Here is a 27,988-nt window from a genome sequence, read left to right as displayed (position 1 = left end):
GCGAGTCGTAAACACAGACAGAACGAGAGAGGAAGGGTTAGAGTACGTGTGGAAGTTTTAGACCGGTGATGCGGAGAAGATCTGGGGATTCGTCCAGCTCCTCGAGAACAGGGAAATTCCTCAGCATGAAACCGAAAAGTGAGATGATATCTGGATCTTTTCCCACAAAGAATTTGGACAACCTAATGTTTTGTTTGTACTTTTTTTGGGTGCACATATAAAAGGCAATAAGTCACAATCTGAGGGACGTTTAGTGCACTTGTTTCACTTGCTTAAAAGACAATGAATAATACGGAATTAAGCTGATGAATAGAGGAAACGCACAGCTTTGAGATCAAGGTAAGAAGGAGAAATCATTTAAATAAAAACAATCCCATAATGGGAAAAATTAAATCTATTTAGAAATATTTAAAAAAAAATATATATATATAGTTAAATATTGTAAATGTATAAATATATTTCTAGCTTATAATAAATAGCAAAATGTCAAACCGTGAACAGAGTTTGTATGGGAAAATAAAACGGTCTACTTTCACAGAGCTTCTAAAAAATAATTTTGGTTACACTTTACAATAAGGTCTCATTCGTTAACATTAGTTACGGTATTAACTATCATCAGCTAACAAAGAGCCTTACATTTGTGATACATACTCTTTGTTAACATCAGTCAATAAAAAATCCAGCTGTTCGTTGTGTTTTCATGGTAGTTCACGGTTCATTAACTGATGTTAACAAATACAACTTTTGATTTTAATAATGTATAAGTAAACTAACTAAGATTATTAAATGCTGTAGAATTATTGTTTATTCTTAGTTCATGTTAACTAAAGTAGTTAAATAATGTTAACAAAAAACATTGTAAAGTGTTACCCAAAATATAAGGTAAATTCCTTTTAATTTTCTATAAAAAATAGATTTTATTTTATTATTTTTAATATATAACAGAAATACAAGTATAATATATATATATATATATATATATATATATATATATATATATATATATATATATATATATATGATTATACAACATTTGTTTGTCTGTATTTCATAATACTCATTACATAATGTTATGCCAGAAGGAACCATTTCCAAATTATAATGCAATTATGAAATCCTAATTATTCTAAAAACATAAATGTTGTTTATGAAGTCATCTGCCTTGACTGATTGGGTTAGATAGGAACACAAATGACTCCATATGGTCAACACTCAGATCATTACTGATACCCACTTCCTTGCTTAATTACAAAAACGGTCTGGTACACGCACTGCTAATCACATGACAAGAAAATCATATTCATCATATGTCGGTTTAAGATAATACAGATTCAGAAATACTTTATTGATCCCCGAGGGGAAATTCTTTGTCACAGTTGCACACTTCTCAAGGGATAAAGAATAGAAATAGTAATAAAGGTAAAGAGATAAAGAGTATAAATATAAAGAAAATATAAAGAAGTGTGAGTTTGTACAATTTACATTATTAGAGAATTGTTATGGTGAACATTTACATTATTAAAAATTATTATTGTGAACCAAAAAGACTAACGTGTTTTGAATGACGAGATCACCGTTCAAATGTTTATATTTCCAGGAGTGTAAAAGCACAGAGACAGAACTAAGATGGGCAATACCTCGTCTACCATGTGACTAGACGACTCTAAACTCTGGTTCCATCTGGAGATAATAAGTTGGAGGGGAATACTTTGAAAACTAATTTTCTCGATAAATTGGATTTTGCAAGCAAACACAAGACGTGCATCGTTTGAATTGAACACTTGGCCACTATCTGATCGGAGGGAGTCTGTGACAATGCTGGACGAGCCCACGGAAAAAACAAAAGCTCAGTTTTACGAAGCAGAATGCCTCGCTTTAGTGTCTTAAACCAAACGAGGAGCGAGGACTGGGATTTACACGAGCCTGGAGAACCACTCCGTTGGGCCGCACTGCTCATTCTCCTGGTCATCTTTCCCACCATTGGTGGAAACATCCTGGTCATTCTGGCCGTGTCACTGGAGAGAAAACTCCAGAACGCCACCAACTTCTTCCTGATGTCTCTGGCTGTGGCCGATCTACTGGTGGGATTGCTAGTGATGCCCATCGCTCTGGTGACCGTGCTTTTCCGTAAGTAAACTTTGATTGTACAAATTAAAAATGTAAAGTTTGATAACACTTTACTTAAAGTCCTTTTATGTATAATGCATTATAAAAGTATTTTTAATGCAGTGATTATGCCGTTGTATGGTCTCATGAATAATTGTAACCACCGTTATAATACGCTATACTACTCATCTATTCATTGAACACACCTTTAGAGAGTATAATGCATTAAAACACATGACAAACAACCAGAATCTGCTAATATTATAATGCATTACAACTGGTTACAATTATTTATGAAAAGATATAACGTATTATAATGTACATTATGAATACCTTTATAATGTATTATACATAAGGCCTGTAAGTAAAGTGTCACCAAAAGTTCTTCCAACATTAGTTCCGTAAGGTTTGTACGATAGTGAAAGTTATAACCTTTCTTTGTCTATGCTTTTGAAACTAGTTTTCAGTGTACCGCTAAAACCATATTAAACAGAATGATAAAGATCATGTTTCGTTTCCCTGCACTGACAGACCGAATACACACAGCCGTCATAAAAACATGTCTCACACAACTTTCAAACATCTGCCAAGCTACTACTACTGTCATTCGTATGCCAGCGTGTCTCAGTTCCGATGCCAGAACGCTCCAGTCGGTCCATTATTCCTCATTGATTAGATTTGATGACATTTATTACTTCAATTGCTGCACCTGGTCTTCACACATTAAAGCTTAAGGTGAACCAGAACTTTGCTGGCTTCATCACAATATCGAGATAGTTCACCCAAAGATTCGGTCATCATTTACTCAACAAACCTGAATGACTTTCTTCTGTGGGACACAAAGGAAAATGGTTTCACTTTATTTTCATGGTCCCTTTAACACATTCTTTTGAATAGAAGTAACGATGCCCTTTTCATTATTAGTAGACTGGTACGGTTAGGGTTAAGTGTTATCAAGAAAATAATTCCTTCAAAAATGTTAACTTTTATGGTCCATAGCATGAAAGTCAAAGTGACAGAAACGCCAAAAAATTATGACAGAATTAAAAAGTTTAGCATGAACCATCCCTTTAACTCCAGTCATCTGTCCTGGAAAATACTTTTAACAGAAGCTATTCATCCAAAGCAACTTGTCAAACACTTTGTTTGAGAGATGCGGGGGAAACAGAGCCAAAATGTAAGGTTCTGAAAATGAAACTTTGAGGTTTCAGTCGTTGAGTTAAACCAAGCCTTGATGGCATGAAAACATTGAGTCGTCCCCCAAGGACCACAAGGATAGGAAAAGGAGCAAAAGTCCAGGTTTTCTAAAGGTGTTCCACACAAAGAGAACCATGTGTGAACTCAGAAAAAAAAAAAAAAAAAGATTTCACCAAACAGCTGAAGCTCACCAGAAGTCATGAACACTGACAGGTAATTAAGTTGAATTACCTTAGGAGGAAGGGGTACAATGACACATTTGGTTTGGGTGCAACAACTTATTGACCAAGAAAGAAGTAACTCTAGATACAACTTAGCAGTAACTCTAGACCTTAATTCTCAAGATAATAACTTGCGATTAAATGTAATCATAAAAATAAAAGTAACCGTTCCCAATTGGAGTAACTCAAAGGTTTCTGTCCAGGAAGTTATACTTGCTCAAACAGTAAAACCAATGTTATACCAAAGGCCACGTCCACATCTGTGGACCAGGTGAAGACAAAAACTGAAGTTAAAGCCATGAAGAAAAGCAACGACTGAACACTGAATGTCTACACAGCGCTTGATAAAGAGTCTCAGCAGGGCTAAAAACAAGAGCCTACCCTTGAGAGCACACCACAAATGCATTTCTCTGAGAAAGAGAGAAATGTTTACATGAGGAAGTTGAGACTTGGCAGTGCAAACCTAAAGTGTGGTAGAGTGTCTCTTTATTTAGCTTTCAGGAAGAGAGGGCACACTTTCCTGACGGCCTATATGGAAACTAGGGATGGACGATGTAGGTAATATTAATTATATGTTCGCTTAGATTTTGTAGGCATCATGAAATTTTGGAATATCGCAAATATTGCAATAATTTTGCCTATTCAACTGTGACAATTCACCAAACAATGGTGAACATGAACACACGTTTACACTCTACAAAATAGTTTTTAGATCTGAATCTATTAAGCAACAATAGCATTTTGGGTTAAAAGGGGTTTCCTGTGATTGGGGGGGGGGGGGGGACCTACACTATAACCTATACTGCTCAACTGATTCACATACTGAAACAAATTATGTTCAAATTTCACCAGACATTGGAAGAAACACTGCTCAATTTATGCACAAAAATTCAGAATGCATTTGACGGATTAAATCAATTCAGATGAAAAATGATGAATGATTCAGAAAGCTTCAAAAAGCTGGTCTGTTTTGTAAAGAGGGGTGATCTGACTAATGCCAGTTTTCAACATCTGGTTAAGCCCTCTCCAAACCATGGAGATCGCTCATAAACCACAAGTTTGGAGATACACTGTAGTTTAGGTCCATGCAAGCTAAAAAATAAATCATGTTTGAACACACATATACCCAAAAGAGCTTTTACAAAATGCAACTTTGTTCAACTTCAGGTTTATTAACAGTTTTATAATTACCTTTTTAAAGAATGTTGCTAAATATAGCATATAACTCTCTTTTTCCACTTCTTGTCATGAGGTCAATAATATAGAGTTTATCTGAAGACAAACTGGAAAACTGGCAACATGAAAACAATAATATCTTATTTAAAGGCTTTAGACAATATAATCTGTAAGTGTACTGGGATGAAGATCAACTCAATTCACCATGTCATGTCTGTCACTAAAATAAACTGCATCTCTGATGAAGAGCTTGATGAATAAGCCAAAAGCCCCCAGAGTGTCTAATCTTATGAACTGGTTTTTGTTAAACTCAAGCTTGTATCAATTTATTTAATAATGTTCAGATCCAATGTATGCAAGATGAGATGCAAAGGCTGTGATAAATTTAAAGTAATACATTTTCTAACGTCCATGTCCAAACAAGACAAACAAATGAAAACCAGTCTATTGACATTTACAGTGAGTCCTGTGTTGTGAGAACTGTTGCAAAGTCATCTGAAAGAATTGACCGTTCGCAAAGACCCGCCCCCTTTAGTTACTGTTGCTATGTCCGACAAGCCACGCCAGTCTCACGCCAGTCATCATGTTCTCGCGCAGTGAAAAATACATCGCGGAGCAGAGAGGACACTGACAACGCGCTGACAGACCAGGATACTTTTGATATGAAAGTCTCAACTTTTAAATTTGGTAATTTTTTTAAGAAATTTAAACAATATACCGTTTTGTGGCTCTTTAATGTGTCTGGCAGATCGCTGTAAAGCCTCAGTTAAAGCTGCTCGTGAACCGATCATCTCTTCCTTCTAGTTCATTTATAGCATCAAAATAAACATGAAAGAACATAAGGAATGTTATTTTAACAGCGGAAAGATGTCAGTACACACCGTTTTTTAAGTTCAAATCCTCCGTTAATCTACGAACTCTCTTCACTGCTTTGTCGGGACAAAAATAAAAAACGGATTCGGCGGATGGCGGATTAGGATTGGTCAGATCGCCTGTCAATCAAACTCCCTGCGAAGAGTCAATTCGGAAAAATATTTTGTATAATTATCTTAACAAAAAAACTACTCAAATGACTACTAGCACTACGTAGAATCTGTGACGTAAAATGTTCAATAATATTAGACTTATTCTGCATGGGTGACTGAAGAGGAGAAACAAGCAATTATACTGGATGTCTCCAGAAACACAACATTGAAGTTAAGTGTTTGTGTCGCATCACAAAATGGCAAAAAAGTTTGTCGTATCTCAAATTCAGCCAACCGAATGATTGGTGCTTAATCTTTTCTTCATATTTCAGACTCCAGATGGCCCCTTCCAGACTTCCTGTGCCCTATCTGGCTGTTTCTGGACGTCTTGTTCTCAACGGCATCCATCATGCACCTGTGCGCCATCTCTCTTGACCGCTACATAGCGATCAAGAAGCCAATCCAGCACAGCCAGTTCAAGTCCAGAGCTAAAGCGTTGGCGAAAATCGCACTTGTCTGGCTAATCTCTATAGGTATGTAAAAAATGCAGGCTGAAAAGACACTATTACATGAAATCAAGTTTTTTTTGGGTGTTTTTTTACAATATGAATGAATGCATGAACAATTACAAACACTCATTTAAATACATATTCATATCTACAATGAAACGAAAAGGAAATATTGCCATTACAATTGTAGGGAATGGCATTAACCCAATTGAAATAAATTTTAAAAACACAACTGTCACAATTTTCTCTCGAAAGATGAAGAGGCAATACAGTTTTAAAAATGGGAACAAGCTCAAATCTAGTTTCATTACCAACATTTAATAAAATATGTACAGCTATATACAAAGTGTGGCAAAACCCAGTCCTTAATCCCCACACCGATCAATGATCTCAACACTCGTTGCCTCTGGAAAAGTTGCATACGCATAAATTTCCTTTATCTTGTGTCACTGACTGGCCAGCAAACTTCCATTTATACAAGCAATATTGGCTTGTGGGAGTGAAATGAAAGTAAACACCTTGAAATTTCTGCTCGTTAACAACAGTTGTGTTGCTTGAACGACCTCAAGGCATGGTTCTGGGATAGTTTCACCACCATAAAAAGGCAGGCCACGTGCTTTGTCACTTCAACACTGACCATAAACACCACATCTCTGTGTACTCCTGAGAACGATTTCACATATTCTCACATTTGACAAAGCAGTCTTACTGAGAAAAGACAGGAGCTCATGGTTATGGACGGGTGCACACTACTTTTTTGGTCTGGTTCTCAAGAGAGCGGCTGGAGATGCTGCTTGGTGCTATCACTTTACACTGCACACTTATCCTACAAGCTGTCGTCATCACTTTCCTCCTGACTGCTCTCCTCACCATCTTTTTTTCTCTCGAACAAGGTAGATGATGTTTTTTGTTTGTTTGTTTTTTTCTTAACATTAATGACAGACAACAGCAGGAATATAAGGCTGCCATCACTTTAAGACCGAACGCACAGAACAGATATACTAACACGCATCCGGTTTCTTTCTCAACTGTTCACTTATGACATAACTGAGAGAATACTTGCTGAGAAGGGTATTTTGACGTAAATGTGTGTATGTGTCCGTTCAAGCGCAGGTAATGGCAAAAGAGGAATTAATTTGGTATTCAAGAGCTGTCTGAAACGTGCCTCTCTCGCTATTTTCATCTCTTCTTCCACGTTTAAAATCATTTGAATGTGTAAATTGGCAAGAAAATCATGTCCGATTGATGCAATTTCTCTTTATGATGGTTAAACTTAGCAGTTAATCCGCAAATCACATGAATGCTATCCAACCATCGCTTATTTTTACCACACATGCGCACCAGTTGTGTGCACGCCTGGTTATGGATACTTCAAGTAAAAGTCCAAGATGTGTTATTGATGTCATAAATGCTATGATTAGTAATAATTGGAAATGGTATACATTTTACACAAGAGCTCCACAATATCAAGAGGGGCATCTCATGCTGTTTTTGATTGTACATTTCTACAAGTTTTGCATTTTAAAAAAGGCCTCGAGACCAGTGTTCTGCTCCACGCCTAGAGGAACACCACACAAGCTGAACTGTTCAAGGTTCTGAGGAACCAATTAATCAATTAGTCTTTCTGGCAACAAATCAACTAGTGGCATTTCATTTAAAAAAAGGTATCTGCCAAAGCACAAACCTATTTGTTGGGCAGGAGCTTAGATAGGGAATGAATGACTATGCAATAACCTCGTCCAGGGTTGTCCATTCCTGTTTGTGGGTCTCTAACTTGCAGGACAGTTTAACCTTAACCAGTGTTGTAGTCGAAACCAGCTCATTTTGGGCTGAGACCTGAGTGGGTTGAGTCATGTCATGACAGAGGCCAAAAGGGGTGAATGAAGTGAATCCAACCTGCTCCAACACACCTGCCTAGAAGTTCAAGTAATCCCAAAGGCCATGATTGAACTGTTGGAAGGTGGTCCTCCAGGACCAAGAATGAACATTTCTGAATTAGTCAATTTCAACTAGCATAATCATTTTAATGTTTTATTTAAACCCTATGCTCTGCTCAATTTAACGATTAGTCTTTCTTTATCAGGTATTGCAATACCAATTCCAATCAAAGGGCTACAAGTCTTGGATCATCCAAACAACATCACCTTCAACAACAACCACACCTGTTTGTTGTCACCAGAGGGCTTTGGGGACTTCAAGGTGTATGGGTCTTTGACGGCTTTCTTTATACCCCTTACAATTATGATGATCATCTACTTGCTGACAATCCAAGTATTACGCAAGAAGGCGGATCTTTTGAGATCGAGAGCTAGGAGGCCCACCGTTTCCTCTGTCTTCCAGCAGGAATTGCCGGCTCTCTCTTCACCTGAGAAAGTGGCCATTGCAAATGGATTAAAAAGGCACCGAACACTGAGTTCCGTCACAGGGGATGAGGTTCCTCTCCGCAGGATGTCCACCATAGGGAAGAGGTCCATGCAGAACTTGACTAATGAACAAAGGGCATCAAAGGTTCTGGGAATTGTATTCATGTTGTTTGTTGTGATGTGGTGTCCTTTCTTCATTACTAATGTGACTTCTGTACTCTGTCAAGGGTGCAATGGTAATCTAGTGGAACACTTGTTGGATATCTTTCAATGGGTGGGATATGTTTCATCGGGCATCAACCCGCTGGTTTATACGCTGTTTAATAGGACGTTCAGGCAGGCCTTTAGGCGCTACATCACCTGTAACTACAGACGTGTGAGGACTCCAAAAATGCAACGGAGAAGCAGAATTGCTTTTCGGTCACCAGTGACTGAAAACTCAAAACGGTTTATGAAACACGGTATGAAAAACGGCATTAGCCCTGTAAGCTATCAAAGTCCTCTCCGGCGTCGGCCCACGAGTCTGCAGACCTCCGCAAATATCACGCTGGACACGTTGCTTCTGGCGGAGAATGAAGACTGCAAACCTGACGAACACATAAGTCACGTGTAGTATATCTGACACGCTTCAGAAAAGACAAGATAGAGACTTGCCATAGTGTTTCAGTGGCATCAAAACAACAAGTCCTCATGGGAACCAAAAAGTTCAAGGCCAAGCCCGAGGTGTGATCAGCATTGCAGACAATACAATGTTCCATCTTTAAACCTTGGATTGGGGATATAAGATGAATGTCTGAGAACCACCAAAAGACACAACAAAGCTTTTGCGTGTGAAAATAATGGGCAGCTTAATAATTGGCAGTACTGTGAAAATAAACAGTACTTAGGAGCAAGAGAGGACTGTCTTCGCACATCCCAAATTTGGTTGACAGGGTCTAAAATGTGAAGCCAAAAAAAAAAAGGACATCTTAATAAAGATAAGCACAAATAGCTCATTTAAATCACACCACCACTTACCTTCTGTATACAATGAAAAATAAATGCCTTACTGAATTATAGCAGGGCTTCTTTATTTCTGTAGACTGATCTTGAATCAAAAACAAGTACTTTTGTAAATGTAAGAAAGAATTATCTTTAGATACTGACATTTCTGAAGATTCTTGGAACTATTGCCAAATAAACTTTTTCTCCAGATAATCATTATGGTTTCATTGTGAATTAAGAAAACAATGTTTCTTGCATACTGAATATGCAAGTGCTCCTTAATGTTTACATTTATAATTGCACAAAAAAACAATCATCTACGACGCCACGAAAAACATTCAACATGTTTTACTGTTATAATCTCATAGCGAGACTATTCCATTTGCATTTGTAGCAAGAGATCCATCAACACTCACAAAACTGATTTGCATGTCTGCAGGACAGACGACAGAACTTTTGCAGATCTATGCACTCTCTAAACAAAGGAACGATTAACTTCAAATTTTTTTTTTTTTTAAATGACAGTTGATCAAGGGAATATCGCATGGCCTTTTTAGGGCTTAAAATAGTTCACCAGCTCTACTTGGCCCAGAGCTCTGAGAGGCGTCTGAGGGGGAACTTACTGACACCAATAACAAAAGACTGTCTTTTGAAAAAGAATAAAAAAAAATTAAATATACGGGATAACACAATGTGTCCTACCAACTGCATGTAAGATGTCTAAAGGTGTAACATGGAACCAATGGATACCTAGCTAATTAGACCCTACTACTTGAAGGTAATTTTGTCTTGAAAGCACTGATTCTCTCGAGATCAATCAAAGATCAATGCTCCCTAGCTGACTGTTTCAAGAATTAGGGATGCACCGATACCACTTTTTTTCAGAATCGATCCGATACCAAAAATTCTGAGTATCGACCGATACCGATGCCGATCCGATACCAATTCTTAAGTAGAATTTATATAACTCTCTGTGTGTTGAACTGATAATCACTCTTTTGTGTGTTAAACACAATCTACTTAATACAGACAACTTCATTATAAAGAAAAACAAATCCAAAAAATATATATTCATATTTATGACAAAAATGTTTTTATAAACTAGATTAGTGGATAATTCAGCAGTAAAATTTAGTCTAGAAAAATCTCAAGTCCACAATAATTGTATAAAATCTGAACATTTAGTGAAAAAAACAAATAAGAGACAATAAGTGTAACACTAAATCTGGTAAAACGTTACACATTGCTCTTTGTATTGTAAAATACATTCATGAAAAACAAGTTAACAAATATCAAAAAGATAAATTATTTTATATATAGCTATAGGCTACTATACAATTGAGACATTTTAAATGTATGGCACACCTGTTTAATGAGGCTGCAACATATGATAGATAGGCCATTAATAATCTTTCATTGCGTCACTGTATTATGATATGAAAGGCTGCAATACAGTGCGGCACAAAGCGCTTATGCGCATCCCGAGCGCAGAATGATGCGCTTGAAGCAACACCGAGTCAGCGCGCAGAGTCCGCATTGAAAAGTTCAAAGCACAAACGAAAGGCATATTGATGCATAGTGTAGGCTATTATACAGTATCTATCTATGCAAAAGTTTATTGAGCCTTTTCTTTTAACAGTTTTAAATTTTAGTTACTGTGCGCATGAAGAACAATTATAGTGGACTCTACTCTAGTGTTGTGATCTAACAGACACCCGGTAGAAACATGATTAAGTTAACGTTACAGCAATAATCCAACAAGATAAAGTTGTTTTATGCGAAACCATAGAGCTTTATATACAGATCAAGTATAATAATAGTAAATCGAATCATCTTGGAGAGGGTTTCATCATGTTGACTGTCGTAACCGAACGCGACGCTGAATACTGAATGAAGAATGATTGACAGCCGCCTGCAGCGTAGGGAAAAGTTTACGTGATCTTGAATTTAATTACTTAAATGTTCATTTCTATCTCACATTATACTATAATGGCTTAAGAACACTTGTAATATAGTGCACGAAAACTTTATGGTGTTTTATAATGTTTTAGGGGCTTTTGTGGGGCTTAACAATAACACAGAATAGTATACGCACAATATCGGATTTGGATCGGCCTCGTCTGATCGATAACCGATCCGGCAAAAATGGCTGTATCGGAGCCGATACCGATGCTGAGTATCGGATCGGTGCATCCCTATCAAGAATTACTTGATGTTCAGATGTTTTGAATGCAGGGACGCATATGAGTGTGTAGTGGACATGACCCTAACTCATTGAATAGAGCTTTTACGATTGCCTACCTGACCTTGAAATAGGGCTGCACGATTTGGGGAAAATGTCATATTACGGCTATTGAGGTAAATATTGCGATATGCGATTTAATAAACAAATGGTTTCATGAGTCAACTTGCTTGGTTCTAAAGCAAAATGCACACACAGATTAGTGATAAATATGAAATGAAATCCAACATTACAGTGATTCTGTCATTACAATTGAAAGCTATAAAAAAATTAAACATTTATTAGGCTTCAAAAAAATATAACAGCTTTTAATTTAAGTGAACTTCAAACAATCCTCATAAACCCATAATAAATGTCATATTTGCCTGTGCTGTGCCCCTCCTGTCTAACAGGTAGGACATATACAAAAATTAAATAAAGTCATCAAACAGTCTGCGCTGCATAAATTATAAATGATATATAGACCAATCCTTTATTAAAGGTACAAAAGTTCTTTAGTCAAGAGCAGTGAGCGGTCTCTGTTCCCTTTGTTCTGTGATTAACTTTACTGACAGAAAGCTTTATTGGCTGCTGGCCCTTTAAGAGCAGCCGCTGCTGACAGAGACGCGGATCTCACACGCGTCATTCTCTCACAACTCTTTACGTCCATCATAACACTGCTCTTATGTTATGAAGATACTCGACAAAACGACATTTTGGCATAATTGTGTGTGTTATTGTTCGTTCAAGGGCGAAAGAGAACTGTATTCTGGCGTGCGGTCTGTGCATGTGCATGATACTGGCGCGTGTCTTTCTGTGAGTCAGTCAGGACATTCACAGGCAGCGCGGTCTCTTTTGACTGAGCGCGCATGAATGGTTTAAAAGCATTTGCACGAATAAGAGCGGGATCATGTAACGCTAGCCAAAGGATGACAAAAAATAACAGATGCTGTGTTAATTGCGTTAACAGCCCTAATTTGTTTATTTCATATGAAAACGCAGCATTTTGCGTCATATAATCGCATTGGCTTTACATCGTGATTGCGATATGATTAATCGTGCAGCACTACTTTGAAAACATGCATTTCTAAACCTGTAAAAATTTGGGGTTTGGCAAAAAGCGTAAAAATAAATTGAGGACATGACAACACATTTTTGGTTGAACTACAGCTTAAGAATATGGCAAAAATTCTGTTGAACTGATGACATACACTCAATGCAGAAACACTAAGTCAGAGCAAAAGAGGATGGAAAATGTGTGCACACTCTCACTGACAATAAAGCGAGTGCCACAGGGCACGATAAGAGGAAGTGATGATTCTCTTAGGGATCACACTCAAACACCGGAAACACGCACATCAGGAGACACTCCAAACACATTTGTAAAGCTCTACAGAGGAATGGGAGGAATCTCGTCTGTGTGTACATTAAGGCCTGATTAATCCGTCCCTGGCAAGCATTCAGAAAGCGGCTCGTCTGTTTATGAAGAAGCGCAGGACGAGACGACAGGGAGCGTTGATGAGAGAAGAGACAGGTGAGGACAGGCAACATACCTGAACATGATGAATCCGATGGACTCCACGGCAGCCCTCCGAACATCGTCGTTCACGTCACTCACCTGACAGGAAGAGGGGGAAAAAATAATATTCAGACAAAATATTAAACTCACTAATCCTGAAGATGAAAACAAATCTATAATATAATTAACTAAACATTACTTTGGTTTGAGCGGATATTCCCAAATGTTTTATGTTGCCAGCACTGATGTAAAAAGCTGATAAATTATTAAAAATTTATGGCATTACATTTTCAAAATATTAATACAATTAACAGGTTTTCACATGTCCACAATTTCAAATTTCCAACCTGAGACTCCTGCAAGCGAACTCTCAATCACTCACTGAGCGATGGCTAAATGTAGCTCTGTATGGCATGCAGGTTATTTTCTTGCCGTTGTATAAATAATCAAGTAATAATAAAAGTTGAAGTGCCTGAGCTTAACCAGAGCCTAAATCTAAAAGAAATACATAAATTACAACACTAGCATATTCATGTTTTAAAGTTACAGTTACACAAAAAGCTCTTTTGATGCAAGTACAACAGAGAATGGAAATGTCGCCACCTGAAGGAAATGCAAGATAGACCGCATGCTCAAAAAGAAAACAAAGAACACTACAACGATAACAAAACAATGTGCCGCTATCTTAAGAGTCGAAAATTAAGTCTTTATTCATGATTAATTAGGAGCATGTCTTACTACTTGAAATCTTTAAACCATGTTAAAATGTACTAAAATAAATATCAGATTATGGCCTTGTTTTTTTTTTTTAATCAAATTCTCACTACTGACTTGTTTGGTAATATCTAATCTAATAAAGCAACTCTCAGATCACACATTTCAGAATAAGATTACTGATAATCAAACGGTCAATCTCCAAAGGTTTTCTCTCTTGTAATTGTGGAATGACCCTTGTATATTTTTTGGTGTCTAATAACCCATGTCGTTTGTAATTTTTGCGAGTGTAGACTCACAGCCACGTGTAGCAGTCGTCGGATGGCTTTGTTGTTCCCAGATCCGCAGTATGCCATGGCCACTGTGTACATTCCCGAGCGGCGCAGGATGGGGTCCTGTCAGGACAGAGAGATAAAACAGAAGCTCAATGTGCAGACCAGAACCTCAGACATCAGCAAGCTGCACCGTTAATATATTCACAGAATAAACACAGCTCTCTGGAAACGGTTAAGACTACAAAGAATGCATTCTGCATAGAAAACTGTGTTATGAACCATTACATTTGTATGAAAAACTAAGCAATCAAGGTGAAGTACTGCCCTTAAGGTTTTGACTTTAATATTTTAAAAAACTCCCAGCAAACATTAGAATATCTATACAAAATTTTAATTAAAAACAGTGCTCACCTTATCTCTGCATAGACTCTCGATTAGAGCATCGGCCTCTTCCATCCTTCCGTACATCACCATGGCGATGCCGACAGCCAATCCGCGCAGGATCTTCTCGTGCTGGGTCTCCTGAGCGTAGCCCACCATGTCCTCGATCGCCTGGGCCGACTTTGAGCCAAGCATCACCAGCCCCAGAGCAAGACCAGCCGCCTCTCCTGTGACAACACCCATTCACAACATGACAGTGAGCTTAACCTTGAAATATAGACTGGGTTGGTGACCATTTAAAACTGAACGGCATTCTGGGTGGTCGCTAGGGCTGCACAATTACTCGATTACAAGTACGGGTGCCATGATTAAGTAATCGCTCAAAGCCGCGATTACTAAAAAAAGACCACCTACAATTATTCTGCGTCCTTGCACGCTGAGTCGGAGATTCTCACACGTAAAAAATAAATACGACCTCACGTTGTGTCAATCATGTTTGCAAACTGCCTCTGAAACTTTCAGCCGTCAGTGTTTTGACAAGTCAGAGCGACCGAATAACAAATACGGAAAAACGCATGCAAATATTTCGGTCTGCAAGGACCTTAAGAGGTGTGTTTAGAGCATGTTACGTTGTGAGAGGCGAATCACGACTACTTCAGAGAACCGGCACAATAGGAACTACCAGTGACGTAAGTGTAAGTCTCTCACCTCAGAAAAACACTTTCCTGTCCTGTTTATTTTCACGGTGTTATTTTGTATGTTTTTAAATGACTGTGGTGGCTCATACCAACATTGTATTAACAAAAACTAGTTTGGGACTGCTATTTAATAACTTAAACTCATAGGCCTACTGTTTATTTATCAGTAATAGCCATATTCTTACAATTTATGTGTATGTTAAGTAAAGGGGGAGCGTACTTGTGTGCGTCAACAAATTTTGTGTATAAAATGTATAATAATAGGCCTATATATATATATATATATATCTATACAAAACATTTTATACACAAAATTTGTTGACCATGGGGAAATGTGGGTCCCATTGCCAAACGAGTTGAGAACCACTGGTATAAAGCTATTCAAAACCTCATTCAATGTATATAGTGATAATCGTAATTAATAAATCGCAATTACAATTTGTCAAATCAAGTAGTCGCCTTGTATTTTAATCATTAGTAATAGTGATGCTTGCCTTAGTGAAATCTACTGAAAAAACTGAACCTTTTAATAATCGTGTTGTTGTTGTTTTTTCCAGCTGTGTTATATAAGATGTTTTACATGCCTGTCACTGCATCATCTTGATAGAGGTTTGATTTGAGCAGATCGTAGACGTCTTGGCGGGCGGTGCCCAGGGCAGCTAAACCGAGACCCAGAGCGCCACCATGACGCACAATCTGCAAAGAATGATTATGGAGAATTATTCCTGCTTTTTTTGGAGTCGCAGTGCTGCAAAAGTTTATTTGAATGTGATTATGCACTCACATCATTACTGGCACTCTTGAGCTGGCTGAGAAGGTAGTCGATGATTTCCCCGCCGTGATTAGCATGGATCAGCCCAAGCGCGTACAGCCCTCCCCCTTCCTGATAGGCTGATCCTGGTGAGGTGTCTTTGGGCAGGTAAGTCGCCATTAGCTGTAGTGCTTCCTTTTCATGGCCCTGGACACAAAAGCAAATGCATTATTCAATGAAAATATTCTTTATTAAGAGAAAATATATATTTCAGGCATTTTCCACAAATAGTCCTAAATACCACCTTACTGCAGGAATGACCAATGTTTTATAACATAGTAATTAAAAGAGTTTTTACAACAATTAATTAAATCATGACAATCATGTCAAAATGGACATAATAAAATCATGATTTTATAAAAACATTTGTGGCGTTTAAATTTAGTTATAATTAAGAATGTTTAAATATTTGTAATGGTTCTCACTACTAAACAAATATCTCAATACACATCTAAATAAACGAACATCTAAAAGAAACATCTAAACAAATAAACAAAAGAAACAAAGAAACAATAACAAAACTTCTGAAACAAACAGAAACCTAAAACAAACAGAAATCGAAAACCAACAAAACAGACGAAAGAGAAATAAAAAATAAAAATAAAAACCTGAAACTGACAGAAATCTAACAAGAAAACAAACCAACAGAAATCTAAGACAAAAGAATTCTGAATGAGAAAGAAATCTAGACCAAAAACAGAAATTTAAACAAACAGAACACAGATCGGAAAGAGACAGAAATCTAAAGCAAACAAACGAAATCTGAAACAAACAAACAGAAATCTAAAAAAGACAGAAGTCTAAAATAGACAAAAAGTAATTTAAAAGAGACCAATATAAACCAAACAAACAAAAATAAATCTGAAACAGACAGAAATATAAAATTAAAATAAATTTGAAACAGAAAAATCGAAAACAAACAAACAGAAATCTAAAGCAAACAAACAAAAATTAAACAGACACAAATCTAAAGCAAACAAACAAATCTGAAACAGCCAGAAATCTAAAAGAAAAATAAATCTGAAACAAAAAGTAATTCGAAAAAGACTAATCTAAAGCACACAAACAGAAATCTGAAACAGACAGAAATCTGAAACAGACAAATAGTAATTCGAAAGAGACCAATCTAAAGCAAGCAAACAAACAGAAATGTGAAACCGAGACAGACTGATAGATAACTAAACTGTTTTGTGGAAAGTGCCTTGGGCATATGATAATGTTAACCTTGTGAATGACGCCAAGACTCGCTGTTGCTGTGAATTTGGCCCAATTAGTTGCTCTCGCCAGCCACTCCAAATTCTCTCTGTAAAATAAAAGGTGACATTTCTCATCTCAGTTTACTTGTCTACATCGAGAGGCGAAATGTCGATTAGTGAGCATGTGAGTGAGGAAGCTGTACCGTAGAAACTGGTCACTTGTTGTTCCCGTGTGCATGAATGAGTTTGCTATGACCGTCGCCGTGTGACACACCGAATTTCGCACCGCATCCTGAAATGAATCAGGAATAAAACCATACTTAGCTTATGAAGTATACCCACATCTGGGATTTGATCCATGCTAAAAATGAGACCAGCTGATGTGAAAGATCATTAGAGTCTTAAATCAGTGGTTTCTCACCTTTGTGTTTTTGAGAATCATCAGGTCTGTGTTGTTGTTTCGAATGAGGAACTGAAGGTGCAGCTCAATGGCCATTTCGCCACTTAATATTTTGATCATTTTGGAGTTCTGGTCTTTCGGCTCATCCTTCTATTTTAAATACATACATTTTTTTTTTTTTTAAACACATGCACGTATTTTATACAAGCCTAATATCTGATGAGTTAAAGGACTTAAAGTGAAGACTCACCACTTCCACAGCCTTTCCGGCAGGAGAGCTTCCAGCTTTGTCTTCTGTCTCCATTGCATCACTAAAATATGGACATAGAACATATCGAATATGACATCTCATAAATATTTTTTTTACTGTGGAAAATACAGCACATTTCACTCTTTCAAGGCCGAGTTACAATGATTTCCCCATGATTGAGAGGGCTGAATCTCACGAAAACACAAAATCAAGAAAATAAATGATAAAAATTGGCGATGAAACTAAGCGTATTTTTAGAGCATTATGATATTTATTACTGTATTACAGTAAAAATTTTGTACAATGATTTTAAAACGTAGTACAATAAATACTAAAATGATGATGTATAAATGCTTAAAATATATTCTTCAATATGATATTTTCACATGACATGCGTAGAAAGTGAAGTAGATATATTCTTGCTATACTTAATTTCGCACTTGCATCAAGTAAGAGATTGCATAAACAACATCTCTAGAATACAAACGCCAAAGAGAGTTTAGAGATTGAATATATATATAATTGGAGTGTCAATATATCGCAATACAAATATGCATCAATATGTATTGTGTAAAATTCACTCAAAATAAAATTTCTGTGTGAGAAAGAATTCAAGTGTGTGGGTCCTGATAATGCCAAATGTCGTGTTACCAGTAAAAATTGACTACATTGTTTTAAATATATCTAGTCAGTGACAGAGTGCAAGCATATTAGTCTGAAATAATTGTGTATTTTCAGCTTCAGAATCATGAATATTGTTATTCTGGAGTCTCTATTGTCCTGTGCTTTGGGTGAAGCACTAAGAACAATCCTATTCATTTACACACAATGTAACACCAAATGTAGCATTTTAATCAACAGTACAATTTGTGTTGCCCTTTCATCATATGTCTTGGAGTATAACACAAAAACATTGTATTGTTAGTTCAGTATCGTGATATGTATCGAATGGTATCGTTACACCCCTACAATATTAGTATCTTTCCTAACACACACCTATCATTTTGTTTCAGAAGACATTGTTCAACCACTGGTGTTGTACGAATTATTTTCATAACGGCTATATGTGCTTTCTGAAGCTACAGCATTTTTGGGACCCATTCACTTGCATTACACAGATTTTTCTAAACACATTGATCAATTTCAATAATACACAAGTAACAAACAAGCATTCAATACTTCAATGAGCTCATTGTTTCTGCATTAAATTAATACATTGTTTAAATGAATACCTTTTCGCTTACTGTGATTTTGTATATGTACATTTCTGAAATACATAACTTAGATAGTTACCTCTGATAACAGATCACTGTAAATTGTAATGTGGACTCATGCATTTTCTGTAAAGTTGCTTTGAAATTATGTGTATTGTGCAAAGCACTAACAAATCAGTCCTTCCAGAAAAATGCAGCGTTTTTTTGTGATTGTTGCGGGCAAAAATCCTTGTTTATGCAGCACGTTTTCTTAAAAAAATGCGATGGAATATGAAATTTTATGCGATGAAATTGAGGGAACTTGCAAAAATTGCGGGAACTTGCAAAAACTTGGGTTTGATGAAAAAGAGAAAAAAAAGTAATTCCCCCAACACCCTGATCTCACCAGGCTACTACCTTAATGTAAAGAGTCATTTCTTATTACGTCCTATGATAAGCAAGCGTACCTCATCATGTCATCAAACCTCTAGAAAGTGCTGGGAATTTTTAAGTTCTCATCTTGTTTTATTGCAGACCTTAATAAACGCATGGCTCAAACGTACAAAACATTGAGTCAAACAAGTTGTGTAGCTTTACAAAAGGAATATGCTACAACTTCTGTAAAAATTAATAAATAAAATATTTTTAAAAAATGTGTGCTTCCTGTTTTACAGCTTTTCGATGATGTTCATGTCGCGTAATTACGTGACTTCATAGCGTTCCCATGGCAACAGGGGAAAACAGCTGCTCGTGTGTGAAGTAAACGCAACATTTTTCAACTTTCTGCTAAGATATATGTGACTTTTTTGCAACGAAAATGTGTAGATTATGAAATCATGCAAGCCCCGCATATTTTGCGCGGAAATCGTCAATTTATGCAGTGAAAGTGTGGCGTATTTGAAAAAATGCTGCCCCCGCATAAATATGCAGACTTTGGCTGATTATGCATTGAATTATGCGATCACATAATCGCGTTTTTCTGGAGGGACTGAGATATAAATGTGAATTGAATTGATTGTTGAAGACACTGGGGGTGTTGAGGAGGGATTCCCTGACATCATTGTAAAGCACTTTGGGTGTACAGTATAGGGGTGGCACAATCCGCTTTTTTTTGCCTCCGATACCGATTCCGATACCTGGGCCTCATTATTGGCCGATACCGATCCAATACTAAAATAATAATTAAAAAAACAGTGCCAAATTACCTAATAAACTGTATCTGTATGCCTCACTGTGGGGAAGAGACTGTGATTATTGTTTTGTTAAAGGCAACAAAGCTTGACTTAAACATTATTTTCCTTACTTTCTAAAACAATACAGACAAAATATATACTATATAATTAAAATACATTTATTTTAAAATTTTAAGCGCAACTTTTTAATGAATCAGCAACATATGATACATAGATTGGACAGAACAACTAAGGCTATCAATAAACTGCCATTGCGCAAAAGTATTGTACTATGAAAGGCTCCAATTCAGAGCGGCACGAAACACTTATGCGCATCCCGTGCGCAGAATGATGCGCTCGAAGCAACATGGAGTCACGGCGCGCAGCGCGTCGCATTGAAAAGTTCAAAGCACAGAAGTAAGATATACATATATTTCTTTATTTATTCATTAGTATGAGCCTTTTAACAGTTTTAAATTTCAGTTAATGTGCGTGTGAAGAGCAATTATATCGCTCTCTACTCCAGTGCTGTGATCACTGAGGAGTTGTGTTGTGATCTAACAGACACCCGGTTGAAAGTAACATGTGAAACTCCAGCACGTTAAAGTCCTTTTATGCAAACCATAGAGCTTTATCTACAGATCTACAGTATAATAATAGGAACATTGACTCATCTTGGAGAGAGTTTCATCGTGTTGACTGTTTTACCCGAGCGTGACGCGAAGATTAATTTAACGATTTAAATCTGTACCTCACATTAAACTATATGTAATGGCTTCAGAAATCTTGGAATACAGTACACGAAAACATTATAGTGCTTTATAATGTTTTTGTGCCTTTTGTGTTGTATAACAATAACATACGTAGGCTATACAATATCGGATCGGATTTGGATGGTCTCGTCTGGCGATACCCGATCCGGCAAATATTTGTAGTATCGGAGCAATACCGATACTGAGTATCGGATCGGCGCACCCCTGGTACAGTAGTACATATGAAAAGCGCTATATAAATGCCTCATTCATTCATGCAATTTAATTGAATACACCAATATAGAACAGGTGAAATGCCCACCTGTCCTTCTCCTGTGTGGGCACGGTGCCCGTGTTGGTGGATCCGGGCACAGCGGGGATGGGTGTGCCGACGGTCCGCAGGTTCTGGATGACCGAGGACAGGAACTGCTGGCTGGCGCTCTCATACAGGTCAAAGCAGATCTGATAGGCCATCAGGAGGTTATCCTCCTTCACCAGCTTCTCCAAAATATCACTCACCGCTTGAGGGTCGTCGAGGAAAATCAGACACTGTGATGAAAAAGAAAGATGTTAGAGAGGAATCTCTGAAGGCACAGTAAAGCTGAAGCGCGTTTAGGACAGGTCACCTGGCAAACGTTGATGAAGTCCGGCTTCTCCAGGTTCATGTACAGCTTGACGAGAACTCGGAGAACTTCGTTACGAAACTTCTTGTTCTGCATGAGGGACATGCAGATCTTCAGGCTGTAGGCCAGCAAACCACCAATGTCAGTCTGTGGGAAAACAAAACATGGTAAAATGGTGAAAGCTGTAACGTCGTTGAAGTTATGACATCACATCCACAAGTTCACAACATATTACATCTTAAAGTAGTCAATCCCTGTAGTCAATAATTGTCTCTCTTAAAAACTCATCTTTGATGACCAAAATAACTTATTTAAACCTGTTTTCCTTGAAAAAAATGTCTTCACGCCTTAAAATAGCTTGAATGTAACTCGACACCCTTGCCTCATTTAGTATACACAGTTCTATGAATATGTAAATGAGCCCCGCCTCCACTCACTCACAGCAGCTCAGAGATCCACTCGTTGACGATCACACGTTGATTTATTTTAATTTAACACACTTACATTTTTTTTCATTTCAAAAGTTAACCATTGAGCTTTTATTTTGACGGGTTGCACTGCTGATTTCTGAGTGAAGCTCGGCACTGTGTTCATTTATACACGTGCAGCTCATGACATCAGGTGTGTAAATGCCACGCTTCACTCTGAAACCGCTAATGCATTTATTGAGTTAATTAAATTGCATCATGTGAGATTTGACAATAGAGATTATGCGTGTGACGTCACCGTCGGCCGGAGTGACTGCGGTCACACACACTGAGTGGCAGGAACACTGAGCGACAGCACTGGTTTTCAGTGTGAATGCCGCGTGAAACACACAAAACGCATCTAAAACGGGAAAGAGCTTTGCTATTGACTGTACAACTAGATCTGACAAGAAATCTGAGGTACATTTTTACAGACTGCCAAAAGCTACAGAACAAGAGAAGCAAATGAGTCTCTGCAATTCACAGAAAAACTGGATCCAGGCAGTGAAAGCTGGATCTGCAGTTATCATTGAGCACGTGTTCATACACACCAGTAAGCTGATAACTCACAAATATCAGCTTATTGAAATAACCAGTTTTCCCCGTTTACATGCAAACCAGTAACCATGACAACGCAAGTAAACCGCGGCGCGCTTACATGACTTTATTAACAAATCAGGCCATGCCCCTGTGTGACGACAAGACAATCATTTGCATATCTGACTCTTGAGTATTTTATTTGTTTTGTCGGTTGTGTTTTTAAATAAAGTTTGCAACATGTCAGCGGGAAACTTGCAGCTCGTATATTATCCTCTCATGCAGTCACAGATGCAGCGAGATACTTCACGCGATGAGGACACATTGTTATAATTTTCTGGGTCATGAAAAAGTCTGGGTTTGTGATATATTTCCTTCTTCCTTTCCTGCAAAATGCTCGCTCTGTCTGGATGCGTTTAAATCTGCATTAAGGATGCTTTCCTGTCACATTTCACACATGCGCACTTCAATAAGCCGCCGGAAAGCAGTTAAATGCATTTACATGCCGCGCAAAATCAGAGTAAGAGGCAAAAAATGACCAGTGTCGACCGGTTTATGACTTTACTCAAAAGAAAACGGGTTTCTGCGTTTACATGACCACGTGTGTCGTCGGCTTATTAAGCATAATCAGATATTTTTAAATAAACACTGACAAAAAACTATACAAGTTTTAAGGCTGGGCGATACGATGATATATATAACATTGATATTGATAACAAGTGATCACATGGATTTAGGCCTATATTGTATTTATATAAAGCGTTCACAGGCAAATCTGCTGTATACATTTCCCCGCGTGGAAATCAGGCTCATATAAATGTCAGGAAACATGTTCCTGGCTGCATGTCAATATCCACGGATCACTGGATCTTCGGGAAGTTGTGAGGAACACTATATCAAGTCCAACCTTTAGTTCAAACTGGTAATGGTTTGTTTTACTGGCGTTTTCACAGTTTCCCCTGTTAAATCCAGTCACGCAGCAGCTCTTCTGCCACTCAGAGTGTGTTCTGGCGGGAAACTCACGTCAATGCATTCCCTCAAACGCACGAAGCCAAACTGCGATACGCATTATATTTCGCTATATTGTACACTCTTAAACCGCACACTTCACTCTTAAGGTGATGATACACAGGGCAACTTTTTGACCAATGTTGCTTGGGAACTTTCCCATTGAAAATGGGCAATACATTTCTATCTGGATAATTTAGACGGGTCGTTGGCCCTGTGTCTTATCTGGAAGCCCGTTGACGGCAACATTGCTCAAAAAGTTGCCCCGTGTATCATCACCTTTAAACGATGAGCTCAACGACACTACGATCCAGCAAAATTAAGTAAGTTTCTGCAGATGAGCAACATACAGACTCCAGGATGGTCTTCTCGAAGATGTCCAAGCGCCTGGTCTCCAGCGCGATGCCGATGGCCTGCTTGTACTTGTGATCTCCCAGGCAGCGCTGGAACATCTTGTTGACGATTCCCTCCAGACGAGGATCGATGCTCTTCTTCTCCTCGTCCTCTGGCAGCTCGGCGTTCCCAACACGCAGTTTGGTGTAATGATCGATACACTTGGCTGATAGGCGAAAGAATACATACGCTCATTAGCATTCAAAAGTTTGAGTCGCATTTATTTGATCAAAAGTACAGTAATATTGTGAATTAAAACTTCAAATAACTTTTCCGTTTGAATATTTGAGCTGGATTTTCAGCTTCATGATCCTTCAGGAATCATTCTAACTGATTGCTAGCTCCTGATTATTATCAATGTTGTTGTTTTTTGCAGAAACCGTGATCCATTTCTTCAGGATTTCTTCAGGATAAGCTGATAACTTACCAATAATGGTCTCCACATACTCGGAGTCGTCAGTGACGTTGAAGAGATCTCCAGCACCCAGCGCGTAGTTTAAAGACTCGTCGAAAGCACCGAGGTGGTAAAAGACTTTAGACGCCACCAGTGCAGCAAACTCTCTGCTACGAAACGTCTCATCCTCATACAGGACCTCGCTGACACAGAAAACAAACTTCATTAGCACCTAAAACACTCGCATGAATGAGCTTATTAATGTCCTCATTTACAGACATTTCTTTTCAAATAATAGGAGACAATTAGAAAGGCTGCTCTTTTCTGTAAAATAATATGCTTTCAATATTATAGAAAATATCAACTCGGATATTGTTTATCATTTATTGTTGTGTTCCATGAAAGAAAGTACCTCATCAAACTACAGTACAAAAAACAGGGGGGGTTATATTTTAATTTTAAAAAAATTATAATAAAAAATAAATATTATCAAATAATATTAATTATTAATAATAATAATAATAGTTGTTATTCAGGATATTGCATTTAATTTTTGCAATCAATCATGAAATAATTTTGCAATAATATTATTGTACTGTAAAATAAGTACTTTAATATTTTTTTTTTATTTAATAAAAATATAAATACAGAAAATACTATTGCAATACTATTGTATGTTCAGTAATAAAAACAAGCATTTAATAATTATTGTTAGCATCATAATTATATTCATTTTAATATTTTTAACTACTTAAGTCAATAAAGAAATATTGCTATTGCTTTAGCAGTACATCACTGTAAAATAAAAATATATTTATTCTTAATATAATAATTATATTTATATTTTTACTATTATTAGGAATATTACTACTCCAATAGTACTATCGTAACATAAAATTAAAATGAGTTGTAGCATAATATAAATTACATTAAAACAAGTATTATTATTCTACAGTAAAATTAAATCATAATATATGATTTGTTTTCATATTTATGGCAATTTTTGGGTGAACGCCTTCAAAAATGAGCCACGATCAGTGCTACTTACATTTTGTCTACGGACTCAGAGATCTCTGCCCAAAAGTCATTGACAATGGAGTTCAGTTTGTGTAGAGCGAACTCCTTAAAATGAACAAAAAAATATTGTTAATAACCAGACCCATATAATAAGCATGAATATGTTTGTTTGAGCAGATCCTGTACCTTGAGCTGTGGCTCATCTTCATCCAGGAGGGAAATGATACCAGCTACAAAACAGCAAACCATCCATCAGTACAGTATATACAGTCTGATCCTGCTTTCTGTCTATACACATGTGTGTGTGTGTGTGTGTGTGTGTGTGTGTGTGTGTGTGTGTGTGTGTGTGTGTGTTTGTGTAAATAAATAGATATATATTATAGTTAATCAAAGTTGTCCTTAGACAAGAACGGGTATTGTTAAAAATGCATGTATAACTTTGATGTTTGATTCAAATGTTGACGACTAAATAAAATATGTATATATAAAAGCCTGTATGTCCATCTGTCTTCATATCAGCCCATCTATCCGTGTTACATGGCTAACGTTTAGCAACAGTGACATGACAGATATGCTAAATAACAACCTCGGTCACGCGTTTTAATTCAAACTAACATATAAAAGGCGTTTTGACATTATTTATATAGTCAAAACGGTGTTGAGACACATAACAGATCTACTTTTCAAATATCACGCTATTTTGCCGATGTAAACAAACCACAGCAGTAAAAACACCACGAGAGATGACATTAACAAACCTTTACACTATCACCACCGCCTTTAAGCGCTAAAGTAGTACATATAGTATAGCTACTTCTAATTGAAAATATATTTGCATTACACACAGATAAAGTTGTAAAGCTCGTCGAGCTTTTGCGGCGTGTTAGCCGTTAGCTGTGTGACTCAGCTAAATCAAACACTCTCTCTCGATCACTCGCATTCACTCACCGGCTGAAGTGATCATGTCTGTTTGCGACGGTCACTGGATCTCCTCCAGCACAAGGATTTAAACACACGAACAGTATTAATAAGAATAAAGTCTATTTGACTCTCAATGAAACTGAGCGCTCGAGCGATCTACTGCTATTACAGCAGCGGCACAAACTCATCTGACTGAATGAGCGCTTCTGCGGGACACGCCGGAAATTGCGCCTGAAAATACGAGTTGTCATTTAGTATAAAATCACATGCTGCAGAATATATGAAGGTTGTGATAAGCAAATACTATGCAAACTATTCTTTTATGGGTAATATTAATTTCTTCAAATGAATAAATTAGATGTGTAAGGCATGTAGTAATTGTTTCCAGACAGGCTTTGTAGCGGCCAACCCGTCAGTGGCTCTTCTTCTCTGCCGTTCAGTGAAGGCTGTGGTTCCTCACGTGCCACTCTGTGGTCCAAGATGGAACACATTTCCTTAAATCATTATATCTATAATAACTACTGTTGCCCAAAAATAAAAATAAAATATATATATACAACGCGATAAAAGTCAAAATTATTACAGAAAAGTGAAAATTATGACATAAAGAGTCATAATTATGACATCCTAAGTCATTAGAGATAAAAACTTAAAATTATGAGATAAATATCCGAAATTATGAGATACAGTTGTGGTCGGAATTATTGGCACCCCTGCTAAATATGATCAAAGATGGCTGTAAAAATAAATCTGCATTGTTTATCCTTTTGATCTTTCATTAAAAAAATTCACAAAACTCCAACCTTTTATTAAAGTAAAATAATTTAAAGTGGGGGGGAAACCACATTATGAAATAAATGTTTTTCTCTCCAACCCGCTAGAAGTGGCTGAGGACCCCGAGTGGCCGCCGGGTGCGATATTTTTTTTCACAGGATGGTAGGGGAAGACTCATGAATATTCATTAGGGAACTCATGCCTGATTGGTCTGATGACCTACCCCCTAACCCCGCCCCTAAACCTACCCGTCACTGGGGTTAAGACCAATCAGGGATGAGTTCCCTAATGAATATTCATGAGTCTTCCCCTACCATCCTGTGAAAAAAAATATCGCCCCCCGCGTTGAGCACCACTGAGAGAAGCTTACCTAAACGAGTCATCCGTTTGAATCATTCTGAATCACAAACCGATTCAGAACATTGCTGTCTGGTGTGAACAATCAACTGAAAAGAACTGACTCAAAGGAGTCACTCATTCAATAACCTTGATTTAGTAGTTCAGATTGTAAACAGCCAGCACAAAATCCCAAATATTATTTAGCCTGGCTATTCTGTACGCAGTACGTAAAATTAAAATCTGTTTTAACAAACAAGAGTCTATGGAAGCCCATTTCTGCCACATTAGAAGAAAAGTTATGCCTTTTTAAATCTTAATTATGACATAAAAAGTCAAATTTATGACATAAAATGTCCTGATTATGATGGTCTTAGGTCAATAATGCGATGAACAGTTGAAATCATGAGATTAA

The 27,988-nt window shown here is 37.3% G+C and overlaps 2 protein-coding genes across 2 annotated transcripts in view; one reads left to right on the top strand and one right to left on the bottom strand.

Moving 5' to 3' along the window:
* The window catches only part of psmd1 (proteasome 26S subunit, non-ATPase 1), a 49,214-nt gene extending 22,310 nt beyond the window's left edge, over window positions 1-26,904 (bottom strand). Inside the window, exons 1-16 of the mRNA XM_077202544.1 lie at window positions 26,491-26,904; window positions 25,729-25,772; window positions 25,574-25,647; window positions 24,559-24,728; window positions 24,089-24,297; window positions 21,730-21,873; window positions 21,426-21,652; window positions 17,987-18,047; window positions 17,758-17,886; window positions 17,540-17,628; window positions 17,365-17,443; window positions 16,114-16,287; window positions 15,914-16,025; window positions 14,662-14,858; window positions 14,275-14,370; window positions 13,296-13,360 (exon numbers count right to left, since the gene is read on the bottom strand). Of these exons, the coding sequence (XP_077058659.1) occupies window positions 13,296-13,360; window positions 14,275-14,370; window positions 14,662-14,858; window positions 15,914-16,025; window positions 16,114-16,287; window positions 17,365-17,443; window positions 17,540-17,628; window positions 17,758-17,886; window positions 17,987-18,047; window positions 21,426-21,652; window positions 21,730-21,873; window positions 24,089-24,297; window positions 24,559-24,728; window positions 25,574-25,647; window positions 25,729-25,772; window positions 26,491-26,506 (1,886 nt within the window). The 5' untranslated portion in view covers window positions 26,507-26,904. The remainder of the gene's footprint in view (window positions 1-13,295; window positions 13,361-14,274; window positions 14,371-14,661; window positions 14,859-15,913; window positions 16,026-16,113; window positions 16,288-17,364; window positions 17,444-17,539; window positions 17,629-17,757; window positions 17,887-17,986; window positions 18,048-21,425; window positions 21,653-21,729; window positions 21,874-24,088; window positions 24,298-24,558; window positions 24,729-25,573; window positions 25,648-25,728; window positions 25,773-26,490) is intronic.
* Window positions 16-9,737, top strand: htr2b (5-hydroxytryptamine (serotonin) receptor 2B, G protein-coupled). Its single transcript, XM_077202670.1, has 4 exons — window positions 16-339; window positions 1,598-2,127; window positions 5,998-6,198; window positions 8,258-9,737. The coding sequence occupies exons 2-4, from the start codon at window positions 1,866-1,868 to the stop codon at window positions 9,148-9,150; spliced, it is 1,356 nt and encodes a 451-aa protein (XP_077058785.1). The 5' UTR covers window positions 16-339; window positions 1,598-1,865; the 3' UTR covers window positions 9,151-9,737.
* Window positions 26,905-27,988: the final 1,084 nt, after the last annotated feature.

This window comes from Siphateles boraxobius, unplaced genomic scaffold (genome assembly GCF_051911475.1).
Source record: "Siphateles boraxobius isolate OS27281-9 unplaced genomic scaffold, OSU_SipBor_1 118, whole genome shotgun sequence".
Taxonomy (NCBI): domain Eukaryota; kingdom Metazoa; phylum Chordata; class Actinopteri; order Cypriniformes; family Leuciscidae; genus Siphateles; species Siphateles boraxobius.
The sequence above is the reverse complement of the archived record's forward strand: the minus strand, read 5'-3'. Positions and strand labels throughout refer to the sequence as shown.